The 20,024-nt window shown below is 42.1% G+C and overlaps 1 protein-coding gene across 1 annotated transcript in view; it reads left to right on the plus strand.

The window, feature by feature from the left end:
- The window catches only part of LOC111972977 (voltage-gated inwardly rectifying potassium channel KCNH2-like), a 50,372-nt gene that overhangs the window by 14,446 nt on the left and 15,902 nt on the right, over window positions 1-20,024 (plus strand). The window contains exon 3 of the mRNA XM_070446779.1: window positions 18,854-19,084. Within this exon, the coding sequence (XP_070302880.1) occupies window positions 18,854-19,084 (231 nt within the window). The remainder of the gene's footprint in view (window positions 1-18,853; window positions 19,085-20,024) is intronic.

The raw sequence follows: 20,024 nt of genomic DNA on the forward strand, positions 1-20,024 counted from the left end.
TCTCTCTTCCTCTGTCTCTCTTCCTCTGTCTCTCTCCCTCTGTTTCTCTCTGTCTCTTTGTCTCTCTCTTTGTCTCTCTCTTCCATTTACATTTTACATTTAAGTCATTTAGCAGACGCTCTTATCCAGAGCGACTTACAAATTCCCTTTGTCTCTCTCTGTCTCCCATCCCCTGTCTCTCTCTCTGTCTCCCTCTCTCCGTCTATCTCTCTCTCTCGCGCACTCTCTCTCTGTCTCCATCTCTCTCTCTCTTTGTCTCCCTCCCTCTGTCCCTTTCTCTGCCACTTTGCATATATCTGCATAACCCCATTTAGAGATGTAACGGTAACCGTATTAACGCCACATCGGAGTTCACGAGTCATGACTGCAGTCAAATTCCACGTTACCGTTTAGTCACGGTAACTAGGCTTCTCAAAGCTCTGATGCTGCTGATGGTCATTAGTAGCCTACCAAACCTGCTAACTGCCAGGTACTCAGCACTCTATTGTCCCTCTAATCACTCTGACATCAATGCAAATGTGATCGAAAATCTAATCAATCACTTCATGAGAGCCCATGAGAAAACAGTGATGGCCTCTGTTAAAAAGAGGAGGATCCCATCAGCTTTCTATAGGCTAGACCTACGATATTTATTTTTCAACTTTCCTAATATTAAGCACATTGCTTCTCTTTAAAACAGGAGTATAGCCTTCCTGACTGGCATGAAAATGACCACGGGAAAAGCATCCTCCATTCACTATTTAAGTGCACAAGTGACATATATAATTTTTTTGCTGCCTCTGTTTCGAGACAGGTGCATGATAATGGTCCATTCTAAATCAAATAAAAATCACATATATATTATTTAGTATATGTAAAGACAAGCTTAAATCAGGAATAGTGTGATGGGTGACAATATTCGCCTAYCACTTGTGAATTATCACTTGTGAATGATGCCGAGCTTAAGGAAACCTGTCGCCGGAAGCTCTGGACTGGGAACTGTCGCCGGAAGCTCTGGACTGGGAACTGTCGCCGGAAGCTCTGGACTGGGAACTGTCGCCGGAAGCTCTGGATGGGACTGTGCGAAGCTGGACTGGACTGTCGGCCGGAGCGTCTGGACTGGGAACTGTCGCCGAGACTCTGGTGACTGGATGGGGTCGCGCGGAAGCTCTGGATGGGGATGTGCCGGAAAGCTTTTGATGGGATGTCGCCGGGTCTGGACTGTGGAGGCGCACTGGAGACCTGATGCGTGGGACTGGTACAGGTGGCACCGGGCTCATGACACGCACCTCAGGGTGAGTGTGGGGAAGAGGCACAGGACGTACTGGACTGTGGAGGCGCACTGGAGACCTTATGCGTGGGACCGGTACAGGTGGCACCGGGCTATTTACACGCACCTCAGGGCGAGTGCGGGGAAGAGACACAGGACGTACTGGACTGTGGAGGCCTGATGTGTGAAACGCCAGCACCTCTCTCCAGAATCTTGCGTCGAGTTCCTCACTCGACTCCCTGACTGGCTCTGGTTCACCCCTCGGCTCCGCCGACCACTCTGTGTGCCSCCCCCCAAAATRTTGGGGACTGCCTCTTGGGCCCCCGTCGTGGTTGCGACTCCCGGAGTCGTCGTTGATCCTCCTTCGCTGCCTCCGCCTGCTTTCATGGCAGGGTATTGTCCCCTGCCGTAATCTCCGCCCATGTCCATGATGTCCTCCACTCACTTTTCTCCCAAGCCCAGGATCCCTGCTTCTCCTGGCCACGCTGCTTGGTCCTTTGGTGGTGGGATCTTCTGTCACGCTCGTCGAAAGGATTGGACCAAGGCGCAGCGTGCATAGATTTCCACATATTTTATTAAATTGAAACTCAACAAACAAAACAATAAAGCACAAGAACAAACAAAACGTGAAGGTACTGGTGTGCACACAGGCAACTATCTGTAGACAAGATCTCACGAAACGCAAAGGGGAAATGGCTGCCTAAATATGATCCCCAATCAGAGACAACGATAAACAGCTGTCTCCGATTGGAAACCATACCATGCCAACATAAACCATTAAACACCTAGATGACCCACCCTAGTCACTATCACGCCCCAACCAACAGAGAATAAACAGCTCTCTATGGTCAGGGCGTGACACATATGTGGTCATTTTTAGAATGGTGTTTTCCTACTAATTGAACATTTTCACTTATACAGTGGTTGCTCAACTAAAAGTTTTGAGATTATGCTACGGGATTTAGAGGTCATTTGTGGTTTAGTACGGTACCCTGCGTCACTGCTTCATTGCTCCAGACCACCACAAGGGGGAGTTAGAGCACGTATTATGCTTACTGGAAAATACTCTTTCAAAATTAATGGAAGAGGCAAGTGGAAGGGGGAAAAGACAGCATTCAGAGGTCAAGACAACACTGCTCTGAGACAAGCATGGGGACTGGTCTTGATAAATCAATGAGATTTTTATTTTCCCTGAATCTCCGTTTGGGTATTGGTTATACTACAATTAGGGTGTGGAAATGTTAGGATTATTTTGCTCTTACTGTAGTACTGTAGCCTACTCCCGACCGGTCACGTTGTACAGTGCCATTATAGGCTATTAGCAGGACAATAGATACTTTGTGCAAGGCCATTGATCAGCGTTAAAAACTTTGCGGATGGGGCCTCCCGAGTGGCGCAGCGGTCTAAGACACCGTAACGCAGTGCAAACTGTGTTGCAACAGATGCTGGTTCGATATCCGTACCGGCTGCGACCGGGAGAACCATGAGGCGACGGTGGGCTTTTGGTTTCTCTCCCTCTAAAACATAAATCAATTATTCTAAATTACAAACTGGCTTTATTTACAAATTAGTAAGCATGTCTCACCCCATGTTCAAGAATGACCTTGTTCTCACTTTCAGTTATTTGAAAAACAAAATCCAAAATATAGTTATTTTTTAACTAGGACTTGAAAATGAGATCGTGAACTCCGCAAACAACGTTTCTAGTCCAAGAATGAGAATGGTAAATGACTAATACATTTGTTCAATACATTAGAATACAAAATAAGCCATCCATTCATCCATTATGAGCCAGCGCTGAGAGGATCACCAAAACTAAAGGTATTTTGGTTTCAGTGCATCTTCTATAAAAACAAAATAGTATAGCATATCAATGTGTAGGCATACTGTGTAATAAAACACATGGTTCCACAGAATACCAACTGGGATGGATCCCGAGGCAAATGTGTCTTCTTCATCAACATCTTTAAGCTTTTGTTAATAAAATAATGATACAAATACTCTCGCCAGCTTTGATCCATGCCTGGGCCTGCAGCACGTACATTGCTTTGTTTGTCAGACAAATCATTGGGTCCAAACTACAGAACAGTACAAAACAAGAGAACACACATGGTTTATGTTCTGAAAAAAATATATACACTACCGTTCAAAAGTTTGGGGTCACTTAGAAATGTCCTTGTTTTTGTCCATTAAAATAACGTCAAATTGATCAGAAATACAGTGTAGACATTGTTAATGTTGTAAATGACTATTGTAGCTGGAAACGGCAGATTTTTTATGAAATATCTACATAGGCGTACAGAGGCCCATTATCAGCAACCATCACTCCTGTGTTCCAATGGCACATTGTGTTAGCTAATCCAAGTTTATCATTTTAAAAGGCTAATTGATCATTAGAAAACCCCTTTTCAATTATGTTTGCACAGCTGAAAACTGTTGTTCTGATTAAAGAAGCAATAAAACTGGCCTTCTTTAGACTAGTTGAGTATCTGTAGCATCAGCATTTGTGGGTTYGATTACAGGCTCAAAATGGCCAGAAACAAATAACTTTCTTCTGAAACTCATCAGTCGATTCTTGTTCTGAGAAATGAAGGCTATTTCATGCGAGAAATTGCCAAGAAACTGAAGATCTCGTACAAGGCTGTGTACTACTCCCTTCACAGAACAGTGCAAACTGGCTCTAACCAGAATAGAAMGAGGAGTGGGAGGCCTCGGTGCACAACTGAAAAAGAGGACAAGTACATTAGATTGTCTAGTTTGAGAAACAGACGCCTCACAAGTCCTCAACTGGCAGCTCATTAAATAGTACCCGCAAAACACCAGTTTCAACGTCAACAGCGAAGAGGCGACACTAGGATGCTAGCCTAGGCAAAGTTCCTCTGTCCAGTATCTTTGTTMTTTTGCCCATCTTAATCTTTTCTTTTTATTGGCCAGTCTGAGATATGGCTTTTTATTTGCAACTCGCCAAATGTTCTCATCTGTTGCGTCAACCACATTGCATAAAAAGTAATTTTTATGCTAGTGGTTGTATTAATTTGAGATCTATTGCATCCCACAACTGTCCCAGATTATCTTTGGAATATATATTTTTTTTTACACAGAATAGAATAGGTTGACTTTTGTACCTTTGGGGGATAGTAGATTGTTGCTGTTCGTTAGGCCTACTCATCTTATTTGCTGATGAAAAGTAAATGTTTAGTTCTTCTAACATGTTCAATATGCGCCTTGGAATTAGACGTACAGTATGTCTTCAATTGTAGCCTGTGAGAAAGACTCCGATCCAGTGACTGACAGCCGTGCTTCGGCACGCAGCCGGGAGAAGGGAATTATAATGATTATATTCAGCCCAAGGGCACAAAGGCATGGATTTTTTTAGGGGACATTATGACAAAGGGATGCAGCCGGGAAATTCGAGGCATGATCAAGTGCTTGTCAAAATTGTGAATGAGAGACTGATGAAGTGTGTGCAGCCTGTGCAAAAAAACAAAGCAGAGCTCATGCCTTTCATGTGACCTTTTGCAAATCATCATTAGTCTCATCATGCAGACAAAGAATGTATAAAAAAATCTAAAGATATAGCCAAACATTTGTATCACAACTAAAGTTGCAAAAATAACTCTAAATTATGCATAGAGGAGTACCTATTTCTTTCTTAACCACTCAACACAGAATAGCCGCATGTGCGCACTCCCTCAAATCGTTTGGAGAAAATATCCTTTCTATTTTATTCATTGGCCAATGAATCCTTTTCAATTGTATTCCTCATACTATAAAATAATGTAAAACAAGAAATTCGAAACAAATCTTGTCAACTAAATTAACGTTTGGCATAGCCAGGTCAGGGTCTAACATAAGGACAACACAGAGTATGCTATTCTGTTCTTCTGAAATAGATAACATTTTCTTCATATCATGTTTCTATAGACCTGTCTAAATAAATAATGGATTTATTGTGATGGTGTAGGTTGGTGTACATGGATTTATTAGACTTTTTAAAATGTAGATGTTCCAAAGGTCTGCATCAGTGGCTTGTAGGGTATGCGTGGAAGCCAGGAGATAGTAAATGTGTTTATGTTAATTAACGGACAATCACCGGCTGACAAAATTCCATGACCGCCACAGCCCTAACCCCATTTACGGAGTTCAAATGAGTCTTGGCTTGTGCACCTCATTGAAAAATGGCCCATCAAATGTTATGTTGATTGTAAATTAAGCGTGTTAGAGAATGCAKTGCTGAATTTTGATGTGGCCCCTTGAAGCATATCAACTTTTGAAAATCATGTTTTTATTTTTATTTCCAATACTATAATATGAATATATTAGCATCTGGGACTGAGTAGAAGGCAGTTTACTCTGGGCACGCTTTTCATCCAAACTTCCTGATTGATGTCTTGAGATGTTGCTTCAATATATCCACATAATTGTCCTGCCTCATGATGCCATCTATTTTGTGAAGTGCACCAGTTCCTCCTGCAGTAAAGCACCCCCACAACATGATCCTGCCACCCCTGTGCTTCACGGTTGGGATGGTGTTCTTTGGCTTGCAAGCCTCCCCCTTTTTCTTCCAAACATAACGTTGGTCATTATGGCCAAACAGTTCAATTTTTTTTTCATCAGACCAAATCAAATCAAATTTATTTATATGCCCGTCTTACATCAGCTGATATCTCAAAGTGCTGTACAGAAACCCAGCCTAAAACCCCAAACAGCAAGCAATGCAGGTGTAGAAGCACCAGGGATATTTCTCCAAAAAGTACGATATTTGTCCCCATCTGCAGTAGCAAAGTGTAGTCTGGCTTTTTTCATGGCGGTTTTGGAGCAGTGGCTTCTTGCACTTTTCGCACCAAAGTACGTTCATCTCTAGGAGACAGAACGTGTCTCCTTCCTGAATGGGGTATGACGGCTGCGTGGTCCCATGGTGTTATACTTGCGTACTATTTTTGTACAGATGAACGTGGTAATCTTCAGGCATTTGGAAATTGCTCCTAAGGATGAACCAGACTTGTGGAGGTCTACAATAAATTTTCTGAGGTCTTGGCTGATTTCCTTTGATTTTCCCATGATGTCAAGCAAAGAGGCACTAGGTGTGAAGGTAGGCCTTTAATAAATACATCCACAGGTACACCTCCAATTGACTCAAATTATGTCAATTAGCCTATCAGAAGCTTCTAATGCCGTGACATCATTTTCTGGAATTTTCCAAGCTGTTTAATGGCATAGTCAACTCAGTGTATGTAAACTTCTGACCCACTAGAATTGTGATACAGGTAATTATAAGTGAAATAATCTGTTTGTAAACAGTTGTTGAAAAAATTGCTTGTGTCAGGCACAAAGWAGATGTCCTAACCGACTTGCCAAAACTATAGTTTGTTAACAAGAAATTTGTGGAGTGGTTGAAAAACGAGTTTTAATGAATCCAACCTAAGTGTATGTAAACTTCCAACTTCCACTGTTCATATCTCCCTGGCATATTACATAATTTATGCAGCAGCATACAATACATTTTGGACTTACCTTATTGTGCTGTGCTCACTTGTCATCAAAGTCTGGCATTCTCTGGATTTATGGTGCTTTCAATACAACTGGGAACTCAGAAAAAAACAAGGTCAATCATGACGTTAGTGATCTTCTGGTCKGAGCTCTAGAGTCCCGAATTCCCGACTTGGAATTTCGAGTTGGATGACCGTTCAAAACTTATTTTCCCAGTTGTCTTGAACTCACTGAAGTCTGAGATTTCCCAGTTCCGAGTTTCCAGTTGTTTTGAAAGCGGCAGAAGTCATGCTGGATTGACAGCATGGCCAATGTTGAATATTTATMATTTTAAGCTTGGAAAAGAGACTCATAACCCAAACTTGGACAACACATCCACTCCACTGAATAGCAGGCCAGTGATTGCTTTGCAACGCTTACAGTATCACATCCGGCCGTGATTGGGAGTCCCAAAAGGTGGGGCACAATTGTCCCAGCGTTGTCCGGGTTTGGCCGGGGTAGGCCGTCATTGTAAATAAGAATTTGTCCTTAACTGACTTGCCTAGTTAAATAAAGGTTACATTTAAAATAAAATAAAAAGTTAGCCACTGATTCCTTCCAAACCACTCATTGTTGAATTTGTGATTTCCAAATTTCTGTGTAATGTCAATGTCCAATGGCCGATGAGCACCAATACGTTTTATCTATAATTTCTCTTCATATGACAAGGGTGGAAAAGGCTTTGCCAGTAGATTGTCAACTTGATTCATGATGCTAGGATTTTCAAATCATGATGTTGACATGATCCGTCCAATCAAAGCTACTGTAGATTTAACTTGATTTGACGTCATTTTATCTGTGGCCAACTACCTTGAGCCTTCTTGGATGGGCACTTCTAATGTAACTCTGGCAGCACTCAAGGGGCTTGAATTTTCGAGCTCTACCTGTAGATTTTGAGGTGACGTAGTGTCCCCTTAAGTGAGAGAACACTGAGCCAATCACGGCGCAACTAGAAAACATTACCAACCCCTACGCTCCGTGTCTTTCGCTGGCTACCCGAGTGGCGCAGCAGTCTAAGGCACTGCATCTCAGTGCTCGAGGCTTCACTACAGACACCCTGGTTCAAATCCAGGCTGTATCACAACTAGCTGTGATTGGGAGTCCCATAGGGTGGCGCACAATTGGCCCAGTGTTGTCTGGGTTTGGCCGGTGTAGGCCGTCATTGTAAATAAGAAATTGTTCTTAACTGACTTGCCTAGTTAAATAAAACCACAGAAAGCACTGAGCTAGGCTGAAACACCTCCATTTTGGAGCTGCCTTACTCAAGAAAACAACAAAGAGACCATGTTTGTATGCGGCTTTATCAACTCAATGATTATTTATTTTTTACATTGTTTGCAAACTGATATGTGACACGCATTAATGTCAAAATGACATGCAAAACAGGCACACAAAAAATGTATAATAATATTATAGCTAAACAGGTGGGGCTTAGCCCCCACCTGCCCTGAATGACGGGTCGCCACTGACCTTAGGTCAACACCAAGCATTATACATTTCAGCCATGTTTTTCCAGCACTGTGGTTTGTGGCGAACCATTAGCACTTGCCAAATGAGGCATGCTCAGATCCTACCYAGCTCAATTGGCCTAACAAATAAACAACACCTCCCCTCGTACAGTATCGTGTGACCCACCCTCTAATTACCAGTGTTTATTGCTTGCGGGCTAAACCGTTAGCTTTATGACACGGTAAGGGCCCTGTGGCTGCTAATTTTATAGAGGGAAGCCATTTAACTTAGCGTCAACCTGGAGGAAAGATAGCCTTTGTTTTGCATGCATGTCTGAATAGCCTTGCTTTGGGGCCTGTTATTATTGTGTTTTGCCTTTGGCCCTGGTATTTTATTGTATCACGATCCCCATTAGCTGACGCCATGACGACAGCTAGTCTTTCTGTGGTCGGAATAACGACAACTCGTCTTCCCTTATTCTCTCACTAGGGATAAGGGGTTGATTTAGGAGTGAAGGGTACCCATACAGAAAACAATATACATTTCAATATATTTAAAGTGACGTTAAATGTATTTCACATACATGTAGAAACATTTGCATTTTTGCTCAAATGCATGTAATGCCTGACAATATTCCAGAAATGCATGACATCTAGTGTACAGGATGGCCAAAGTGGTTACTAATTCAGTTCTTAAATTCATCTTTAAATATTGATCAATGGTGATCATGGTCGGCAACAAAAAAAAAAGTTTGATTTCACCTAATTTGAACATTCTCTCATTCCGAGCACATGTTCAACTTCATAAAAAATATGTTTCTCAAGAGGTAAAGAAAGTGAAGTAAGTGCCTGTCTTCAGCTTAATAAAATAATGAAAAGAAATCTGGTGCCTGATGTTTTTCTTATAATTTTATTTCGTTTTTTATCTATTTAAAAAAGATATATACATTGTAGAACACTCCACAATATGTCAAAGTGTAGGTCTGGGTCTTATGCTTCCAATGAGTGGTAGTATACGCCTCTATGTGGATGGTTAGCAGTGTTATGGTGTGTTCGTAGCCAAGTGGGAAGTGGAAATTTACCACATCTGGGACCAATCCACTTAAACGGCCCCCAACTGGTAATTACTAGATACATCATCCATGAATCCCCATGTGACAGGGAGAATAGAAGCTTGTTGTGTGCAACAGGAAGGGGCAATAGAACGCAAGCTTCACAAATTTAAATTGTTCAAACATTTGTAGTCTTTAACAGGGTTGACGTGTTATGCTCATCCCGCTCAGTTYTYYACCACAAAACACCAGAAAAAGGCCAAAAAGAGTAGAACCAATTCACCTGCTTTTACACTATGATTTGACTATTAGATGTTCATTTATTTTTACTTTAAAAATGAATGAGGCTGATGAAAACACCATTCTCAAAAATGACCGCAAATGTGATTATGCATGAAAATGATCTTCCCCAAACTTAAAACTCAYGCAAGGCCAGTAAAGTTCTACACCGGTTGTAAATCGGATTAATGTGCTTATCTTTAAGAAGTTATTTGGCCACTTTAGTTGTGATACAAACCTTATCAAAACATATAGGCCTATGGGCTAGGCTACATGAGGTGGGTGAATATGATTTGAAACTGTCGCAAATAAAGCATACGCTGTTTCTTGCCTTACTGCACACAAGCTGGGCATCATTCACAAGTGATTGGCTAAAACATCATTCACAAGTGATTGGCTAAAACATCATTCACAAGTGATTGGCTAAAACATCATTCACAAGTGATTGGCTAATATTGCCACCCATCAGATTATTCTTGATTTAATATTGTCTTTACATATACTAAATAATATATGTATGAGATTTGTTTTGATTTAGAATGGACCATTAGAATGGACCAGAGTGCCGGAGAGGGGGAGCGGGGGTAGACATAACACTTGCACACTATCTGTTCTGCAGTTTTAATGAGACTAACATAAGTGCATGTGATATCAAATCACATACTAAGGTTTCATTGTTAAGACATTTTGTTAAAATAAGATTTTGCCAATGTATTTAATTTGACATACACGCTTATTTCTTACAATTACATTTAAATACATGTTAAAATATGTTTGACAAAACATGTCCAAATACATTTTAAAATATATTTACCAAGTATGTAGATAAATACTCTATATTCTAAAATACATTCTGATGCATTTAACATATATTGTGATATACATTATTACATGCATTTATGTTCTATATGTTGGAATATAATTAAAATGTATTAAATACAATTTTTATTAAGTACATTATTTGGCCAATGTTATATTTTTCACATTTATCCTAAAAAACATATTTAAAAAAAATCAGAATGGGAGATAGTCTTTATAAAAATATCTTGGAAATTGAATTGGTTTTAATCCTACACTGAGTATACAAAGCATCATGGACATCTTCCTAATATTGAGTTCCACCCCTCCCCCCYTTTGCCCTCAGAACAGCCTCAATTCATTGGGGCATGGCCTCTACAAGGTGTTGAAAGCGTTCCACGRGGATGCTGGCCCATGTTGGCTCCAATGCTTCCCACAGTTGTGTCAAGTTGGCTGGATGTCCTTTGTGGTGGTGGACTATTCTTRAWATAAACGGGAAACTGTTGAGCGTGAAAGACCCAGCAGCGTTGCAGTTCTCAAATCAAATCAAGTCAAATGTTATTTTGTCACATGTGCAGAATGCAACCTTACAGTGAAATGCTTCCTTACAAGCCCTTAACCAACCAATGCTTTAAGAAGTTAAGAAGAAAAACGTGTTAAGTAAACAATAGATAAGTTTAAAAAAAATATGAAAATAAGAAATAATTAAACATGAGCAGTAAAATAACAATAGCGAGGCTATATACAGGGGATACCAGTACAGAGTCAACGTGCAAACTTCTTGACAATAACTGGTGCGCCTGGCACCTACTACCATACCCAGTTCAAAGGCATATTTTGTCTTGCCCATTCACCTTCTGAATGACACACATACACAATCCATGTCTCAACTGTCTCAAGGCTTAAAAATAATCATTTAACCTGTCTCCTCCCCTTCATCTACACTGATTGAAGTGGATTTAACAAGTGACATCAATAAGGGATCATAGCTTTCACCTGGATTCACCTGGTCAGTCTATGTCTTGGAAAGAGCAGGTGTCGTTAATGTTTGTAAACTCATTGTATGTTTACTCAAATTTCATGCTAAGGTTTTAATATTCAACAATTTTACAAGCCAAATTACGAGTCAAATGTCACTACATTCATGCGTAGCGTAGGGTACAAGTTGTGCTTTATGGGAGATTGGATTTGGTCAGGGTTTTGTCCTTCCTAACTCTTCCCTTTCCCTCTCTTGTGACTGGGTGGGAGTTGTTGTTTGTGATCTCTCTCTGTGAGTGTGTGTGTCAGAGAGGGAAATAGTGAGAGAGATATGAGGAAGAGGTAGAAAATCAGAGGAAGAGCGAGCGCGAGAGAGAGTGCTGCCGTGTTGTTATGCCTGATGGCTCTTTCTTCTTCAGTAACAGCTGGTGGTGCGAGGCCCGCAAGGGTGTGTGTGTGTGTGTGTGTGTGTGTGTGTGTGTCTTTGTTTGTGTATGTGTCTTTGTGTGTGTGTGCATTTGTGTGTGTGTCTGTGTGTCTGTGTGTGAGAGAAAGAGAGACGGAGAGAATTAAAGAAGGCTTGATGTTATTGTTGCTGCTACTGTTGTTGCCACATTGTAAGTGGTGGGAAAGGTGTGCCAGGTTTCTCTGGAACAGTTTAGAGGAGCATACGGTGCATGAGCCCTGCCCGGGAATACGCAATGCCCCATCGCCAAACACACGCACACTCAAACACACACACACACACACACACACACACACACACACACACACACACACACACACACACACACACACACACACACACACACACACACACACACACACACACACACACACACACACACACACACACACACACACACACACACACACACACACACACACCACCACACACACACAACACTTTTTAATTACAGAATATAATATCTCTGGGAGTGGGACACTACACTCTTAGAAAAAATTTGCTGTCTAGAACCTAGAAGGGTTCTTCGGTTCTCCCCATAGAACCCTTTAAATAACAATATTTGGCTCCAGGTATTGATTTTTGATTTTTTTTTTAAATCACCTGTATTTAACCAGGTAGGCCAGTTTGAGAACAAGTTCTCATTTACAACTGCGTCCTGGCCAAGATAAAGCAAAGCAGTGCGACAAAAACAACAACACAGTTACACATGGAATAAACAAATGTACAGTCAATAACACAATAGAAAAACCTGTATACAGTGTGTGCAAATGAAGTAAGGAGGTAAGGCAAATATATAGGCCATAGTGGCGAAGTAAATACTATTTAGCAATTAACACTGGAGTGATAGATGTGCAGATGAGGATGTGCAAGTAGAAATACTGGTGTGCAAAAGAGCAGAAAAACAAATATGGGGATGAGGTAGGAAGTTGGTTGTATGGGCTATTTACAGATGGGCTGTGTACAGCTGCAGCGATCGGGAACTGCTCTGATAGCTGACGCTTAAAGTTAGTGAGGGAGATATAAGTCTCCAACTTCAGTGATTTTTGCAATTCGTTCCAGTCATTGGCAGCAGAGAACTGGAAGGAAAGGCGGCCAAAGGAGGTGTTGGCTTTGGGGATGACCAGTGCAATATACCTGCTGGAGCGCTTGCTACGGGTGGGTGTTGCTATGTGACCAGTGAGCTGAGATGAGGCGGAGCTTTACCTAGCAAAGAATTATAGATGACCTGGAGCCAGTGGGTTTGGCGACGAATATGTAGCGAGGACCAGCCAACGAGAGCATACAGGTCGCAATGATGGGTAGTATATGGGGCTTTGGTGACAAAACGGATGGCACTGTGATAGACTGCATCCAATTTGCTGAGTAGAGTGTTGGAGGCTATTTTGTAAATGCATCGCCGAAGTCAAGGATCGGTAGGATAGTCAGTTTTACGAGGGTATGTTTGGCAGCATGAGTGAAGGGGCTTTTTTTCCTTAATAGGAAGCTGATTCTATATTTATTTTTTGGATTGGAGATGCTTAATATGAGTCTGGAAGGAGAGTTTACAGTCTAGCCGAGAACCTCGGAATTTATAGTTGTCCACATATTCTAAGTCGGAACCGTCCAGAGTAGTGATGCTAGTCGGGCGGGCGGGTGCGGGCAGCAATCGGTTGAAGAGCATGCATTTCGTTTTACTAGCATTTAAGAGCAGTTGGAGGCCACGGAAGGAGTGCTGTATGGCATTGAAGCTTGTTTGGAGGTTTGTTAACTGTTAGGGCTGCAAGCCCGAGGTCGGACACATTATGACAACATCCAGCTCAAGTGCAGGGCGCGAAATTCAAAATCTATTTTTTTTTTATATTTAACTTTCACACATTAACAAGTCCAATACAGCATTTGAAAGATAAACATCTTGTGAATCCAGCCAACGTGTTCGATTTTTTAAATGTTTTACAGCGAAAACACCACGTATATTTATGTTAGTTCACCACCAAATACAAAAGAGGACAGACATTTTTCACAGCACAGGTAGCATGCACAAAGCCAACCTAACTAACCAAGATCCAACCAAACAAACCTAGAAACAACTTCCTCAGATGACAGTCCTATAACATGTTCACAATAAATCTATGTTTTGTTCGAAAAATGTGCATATTTGAGCTATAAATCAGTTTTACATTACTGCTACCATCATAGCTACAGTCAGAAATAGCACGGGAGTAGCCAGATTAAATACAGACACCAACGTCAACTACCTAATTACTCATCATAAAACATTTCAGAAAAATATATGGTGTATAGCAATATAAAGACAAAGATCTTGTGAATACAGCCAATATTTCCGATTTTTTAAGTGTTTTACAGCGAAAACACAATATAGCGTTATATTAGCTTACTGCAATAGCTAACACACAACAGCATTGATTCCAAGTAATCGGTAGCGATAGCACAGTTCGACAGATATATGAAATAGCATCCCAAATTGGGTCCTTATCTTTGTTGATCTTCCATCAGAATGTTGTACAAGGGTCCTTTGTCCAGAACCGTCTTTGTTTGGATCCAGAACGAACTCTTTCCTCTTGAATTAGCAAGCACACTGGCCATGCGGCGCTAACCTCTCCTTCTTGATCAAATTCATACAACGCATCACGCCTAAAGTCCCGAATAATTTTCAATAATATAATTAAACTATATTGAAAAACATACTTTAGGATGATATTGTGACATGTATCAAATAAAATCTAAGCCGGAGATCATATTCACCCATAACGACGGTTTTCCAGAAGGCGATTCCAGGTCCAACTTCGCGCCTTCGAAAAAAATATAATGGCGTACCTCTCATTCCAAGAGGATGTATTCAATCCCAGAACAAGATAATCAACTCATTTCTGCTCTCACTTCCGCTTGACACCCAGGGGAAGGTGTATGACGTGTTTCTATAGTCCCAAGTGACATGCCCTTTTATAGACAAGCTCTTGAACAAAGACCTCGCTTTTGGAAATCTCACTTCCGGATAGGAAATGGGCTGCAGAAAGAGTTCTGGTTCACTTAGAGAAATAATTCAAACGGTTTTAGAAACTAGAGAGTGTTTTCTTCCAATAGTAATAATAATATGCATATTGTACGAGCAAGAATTGAGTACGAGGCCGTTTGAAATGGGCACCTCTTTCCAGGTTACTCAATACTTGCCCCTTCAGCCATAACAGGTTAACATAGTGTCCAAAGAAGGACCAGATGTATACAGAATGGTGTTGTCTGCGTAGAGGTGGATCAAAGAATCTTTCGTAGCAAGAGCGACATCATTGATATATACAGAGAAAAGAGTCGGCCCGAGAATTGAACCCTGTGGCACCCCCATAGAGACTGCAAGAGGTACGGACAACAGGCCCTCCGATTTGACACACTGAACTCTATCTGAGATGTAGTTAGTGAACCAGGCGAGGCAGTCATTAGAGAAACCAAAGCTGGTGAGTCTGCGATAAGAATATGGTGATTGACAGAGTCGAAAGCCTTGGCCAAGTCGATGAAGACGGCTTCACAGTACTGTCTTTGATCGATGGCGGTTATGATATCGTTTAGGACCTTGAGCGTGGCTGAGGTGCACCCGTGACTAGCTCGGAAACCGGATTGCATAGCGGAGAAGGTATGGTGGGATTCGAAATGGTCGATGATCTGTTTGTTCACTTGGCTTTCGAAGACTTTAGAAAGGCAGGGCAGGATGGATATAGGTCTGTAACAGTTTGGGTCTAGAGTGTCTCCCCCTTTGAAGAGGGGTTGACCGCGGGCCGCTTTCCAATCTTTAGGAATCTCAGACGATACGAAAGAGAGGTTGAACAGACTAGTAATATGGGGTTGCAACAATGGCGGCGGATAATTTTTGGAAGAGAGGGTCCAGATTGTCTAGCCTAGCTGATTTGTAGGGATCCAGATTTTGCAACTCTGTCAAAACATCAGCTGTCTGGATTTGGGTGAAGGAGAAGCGGGGGGAGGGGGCCTGGGCCAGTTGCTGCGGGGGGTGCAGAGCTGTTGGCCGGGGTTGGGGTAGCCAGTTGAAAGCATGGCCAGCCGTAGAGAAATGCTTATTGAAATTCTCGATTATCGTGGATTTATCGATGGTGACAGTGTTTCCTAGCCTCAGTGCAGTGGGCAGCTGGGAGGAGATGCTCTTATTCTCCATTGACTTTAGTGTCCCAAAACTTTTTGGAATTAGTGCTGCAGGATGCAAATTTCTGTTTGAAATTAGCCTTTGCTTTCCTAACTGACTGTGTATATTGGTTCCTGACTTCCCTGAAAAGTTGCATATCGCGGGGACTATTTGATGCTAGTGCAATACGCCACAGGATGTTTTTGTGCTGGTCAAGGGCAGTCAAGTCTGGAGGTAGAACCCTTTTGTTTCAGGTAGAACTTTTTTTTGTTTCCATGTAGAACTCTTACCACACAGGGCTCTACATGGAACCTAAAAGGGTTCTACCTGGAACCAAAAAAGACTCTCTTATGGGGAAAGAGCCCTTTTGAAACCCTTTTTTTCTGACAGTGTAAGCTAGTCGAGACTGTAATAACACATTAAGTTATAGCTTGAGAAATTAAACACAATCCTGTCTCCCTCTCATCCGTCTTTGGTCCATTATCTTTTATCTTCAAATTTCAGTTAAATACAAAACCTAATTTCAATACCATAACGAAATTAGGACAAACGTGCGTTATTCTCTAAACAAAGTTAGTTTGTTCAGTGGAAAACTCAATGGACTCCATCTACCATTTCGCATTGCCCATTTTGAACCACACTTGTGGAATAGGATAGAAAAATACAATAGTTTGTGTGTTATTAGTTTAATCAGACTGTGTTTGTCTATTGTTGTGACCTAGATGAAGATCAGATCAAATTTTATGACCAATTTATGCAGAAATCCAGGTATTTCCAAAGGGTTTACATACTTTTTTCCCCCACTGTATGCTGTCTCAACCCACCAAATACAAACAACTTACTATTTTCTCATTTTCAAAAGGTCCCAAGCTCACATTCTTAGAAAGTACTCACAAATCCTCCTGTCTTAAAAACCCTACGGTGGTCTGAACAGAGCAGAAATAGTGCCCTGCTCATTAGGAGAATAGCAGACATTCTTCCTCCCAATGTCCTTCTTCCTGTGTTTTGAGCCACTCTGAGCGGTCATTAGTCCACGGTTCTCATTTAACAAGACAGCTCATCGGAGATACAGAGAGAAGCGAGGAGCAGCGACAACTGAATTCCACCGTCACACACACACACACACACACACACACACACACATTCTAGAGATTTGTCCATGAGCATTTAAAAAAAATTATGTATTTACATTTTTTTTTTTTACTCAGTCAGGGTCTCAACTTAATGATGAAAGTTAGAATAGTAGAACACAAGGTGGAATCAGTAGTTTCCCTCTTGTTATATGTCACTAACTGACAGTCACTTAATTAGCTCATGTCAGTTAAAAACATTTAGATTGGAAAATGAGTCTAGTTAGTCTAGCCATCTATCTACAGTTAACTTGTAGTAATCATGACTGATTTCAATTATGTTTCAATCACGGTGCTGAGTTAATATGAGTTTATGTGTAGCAGCTAATTGTATAGCTAATAGGCTAGGTGTTYGTAGATGGACTGAGGTGAATGAATCTACAGCAGCCAAGGTGACCGGGGTCATTATGGCTAGTTTTTGCTCTTCAACAAACAGAATTTTTAAGAGTTATAGAAATGTAGTAAATAGGTTTTAACTTTCTTAAACTGTCTAGGCATTAGGCAGGTAGCCTAGTGGTTAGCGCATTGGCTCAGTAACCGAAAGGTGGCTGGATTGAATCCCAGAGCTGACAAGGTAGAAATCGGTTGTTCTCCCCCTGAGCAAGGCTGTTAACCCACTGTTCCCCAGCTGCTGAAGATGTGGATGTTGATTAAGGCAGCCCCCAGATTCAGAGGTTGGGTTAAATGCAGAAGACGCATTTCAGTTGAATGCATTTAGTTAGACTACTGACTAGGTATCCCCCTTTTCCCTATACAACTGACTAGGTATCCCCCTTTTCCCTATACAACTGACTAGGTATCCCCCTTTCCCTATACAACTGACTAGGTATCCCCCTTTCCCTATACCACTGACTAGGTATCCCCCTTTCCCTATACAACTGACTAGGTATCCCCCTTTCCCTATACAGATTGACTAGGTATCCCCTTTCTCTATACAATTGACTAGGTCCTCCACTTCCCTATACAACTGACTAGGTATCCCCTTTCCCTATACACTGACTAGGTATCCCCTTTCCCTATACAACTGACTAGGTATCCCTTTCTCCCTATACCACTGACTAAGTATCCCCTTTCCCTAATCAACTGACTAGGTATCCCCCTTTCCCTATACAATGACTAGGTATCCCCCTTTCCCTATACAATTGACTAGGTATCCCCCTTCCCTATACAACTGCTAGGTATCCCCTTTCCCTATACAACTGACTAGGTATCCCCTTTCCCTATACAACTGACTAGGTATCCCCTTTCCCTATACAACTGACTAGGTATCCCCCCTATACAAACTGACTAAGTAATCCCCTTCAACTGACTAGGTATCCCCCTTATACACACTGACTAGGTATCCCCCTTTCCCTATAAAACTGACTAGTATCCCCTTTCCCTATACAACTGACTAGGTAATGCCCCCTTTCCCTATACAACTGACTAGGTATCTCCCTTATACAACTGACTAGGTATCCCCCTTTCCCTATAAACTGACTGTATCCCCCTTTCCCTATACAACTGACTAGGTTATGTCCCCTTTCCCTATACAACTGACTAGGTATCCCCTTTCCCTATACAACTGACTAGGTATCCCCCTTTCCCTAATACAACTGACAGGTTATCCCCTTTCCCTATACAACTGACTAGGTATCCCCCCTTTCCCTATACAACTGACTAGGTATCCCCACTTTCCCTATACAACTGACTAGGTATCCCCCTTTCTMTAATGAAACAACAACACAATACATAAATGCACATGCACACTATATCTCTCCTGCCATCTACCTCATCTCCTTCTTCCTCTCATCCTCAGGTCGTAAGTTCATCATCGCCAATGCCCGGGTGGAGAACTGTGCCATCATATTCTGCAACGATGGCTTCTGCGCCATGTGCGGCTACTCGCGAGCAGAGATCATGCAGAAGCCGTGTACCTGTAACTTCCTGTACGGCCCTCAAACCAAGCGGTTGGCCATTGCCCAGATGGCCCAAGCACTGCTGGGCTCGGAAGAGAGGAAAGTGGAGATCAACCTGTACAGGAAGGATGGTAGGACCATACGCAGTGTGTGTGTGTGTGTGTGTGTGTGTGTGTGTGTGTGTGTGTGTGTGTGTGTGTGTGTGTGTGTGTGTGTGTGTGTGTGTGTGTTTTGCGGTGAGGTTGAAAACTCATACAAGTTCAACCTGCTTAGTTACTATGGTTTCCAAGAACCACTGTACCATATCTTCTATACTTGGTTCATATTCATGACTGTATTTGCTAGTCTCTTGGTATATTCTCAGTCTCCCCTCTGATGCCTGATCATTGGTTGTGTCAGTCATCCTGGTTTGTGAGGTCATATGGGGAAAACACTCAGGAGGAATAACCTGGGAACATGCAGTGCTGCCTGGTCTATCAGGCTCTGGGCTGGTGGCCAATGACACACTACTCAATCACCTCCAGGTAATAGAGATAGACACCCCCCCGGTGAGATATGCCGGACAGGTCTAACTGAGGAAAGCGCTACCGTATGATAGAGGAGTCAAAGAGAAAGCAAGACTGATGAAGTGAGATACTGAGAAAAGGTATAGGTGAAGAAAGAAAGAAAGAAAGAGAGAGGGCGGCTGCAGTTCTCAGTTCCTGGAGAGTCCCATTGGAAGGAAGTGAGAGAGAGGTGAGAGAGAGTAGAAAGACAGGAGGAAAGAAAGACAAGGGAGAGGTTAGAGGAGAGAGAGAGAGAGAAACATAGCAGAGGTGAAGGAGAGAGGAGCAGACTGAGGAGGTGGTATTTATCAGTTCCTCACCTAGCCTTGTGCGTGTTGATTAAGAGGAGAGCTAGCTGTAGCAGCTGCTGTAGGGTGCTGCTACATGGCTAGCTGTAGCAGCAGCAGTAGAGCGCTACATGGCTAGCTGTAGCAGCAGCAGTAGAGATTTGCTTCAGCTAATAGCAGGCAGCAAGTAGGGCTACATGGCCTAGCTATAGAGCCAGGCAGTAGAGCGCTACATGGCT

Source organism: Salvelinus sp. IW2-2015, linkage group LG14 (genome assembly GCF_002910315.2).
Source record: "Salvelinus sp. IW2-2015 linkage group LG14, ASM291031v2, whole genome shotgun sequence".
Lineage (NCBI taxonomy): Eukaryota > Metazoa > Chordata > Actinopteri > Salmoniformes > Salmonidae > Salvelinus > Salvelinus sp. IW2-2015.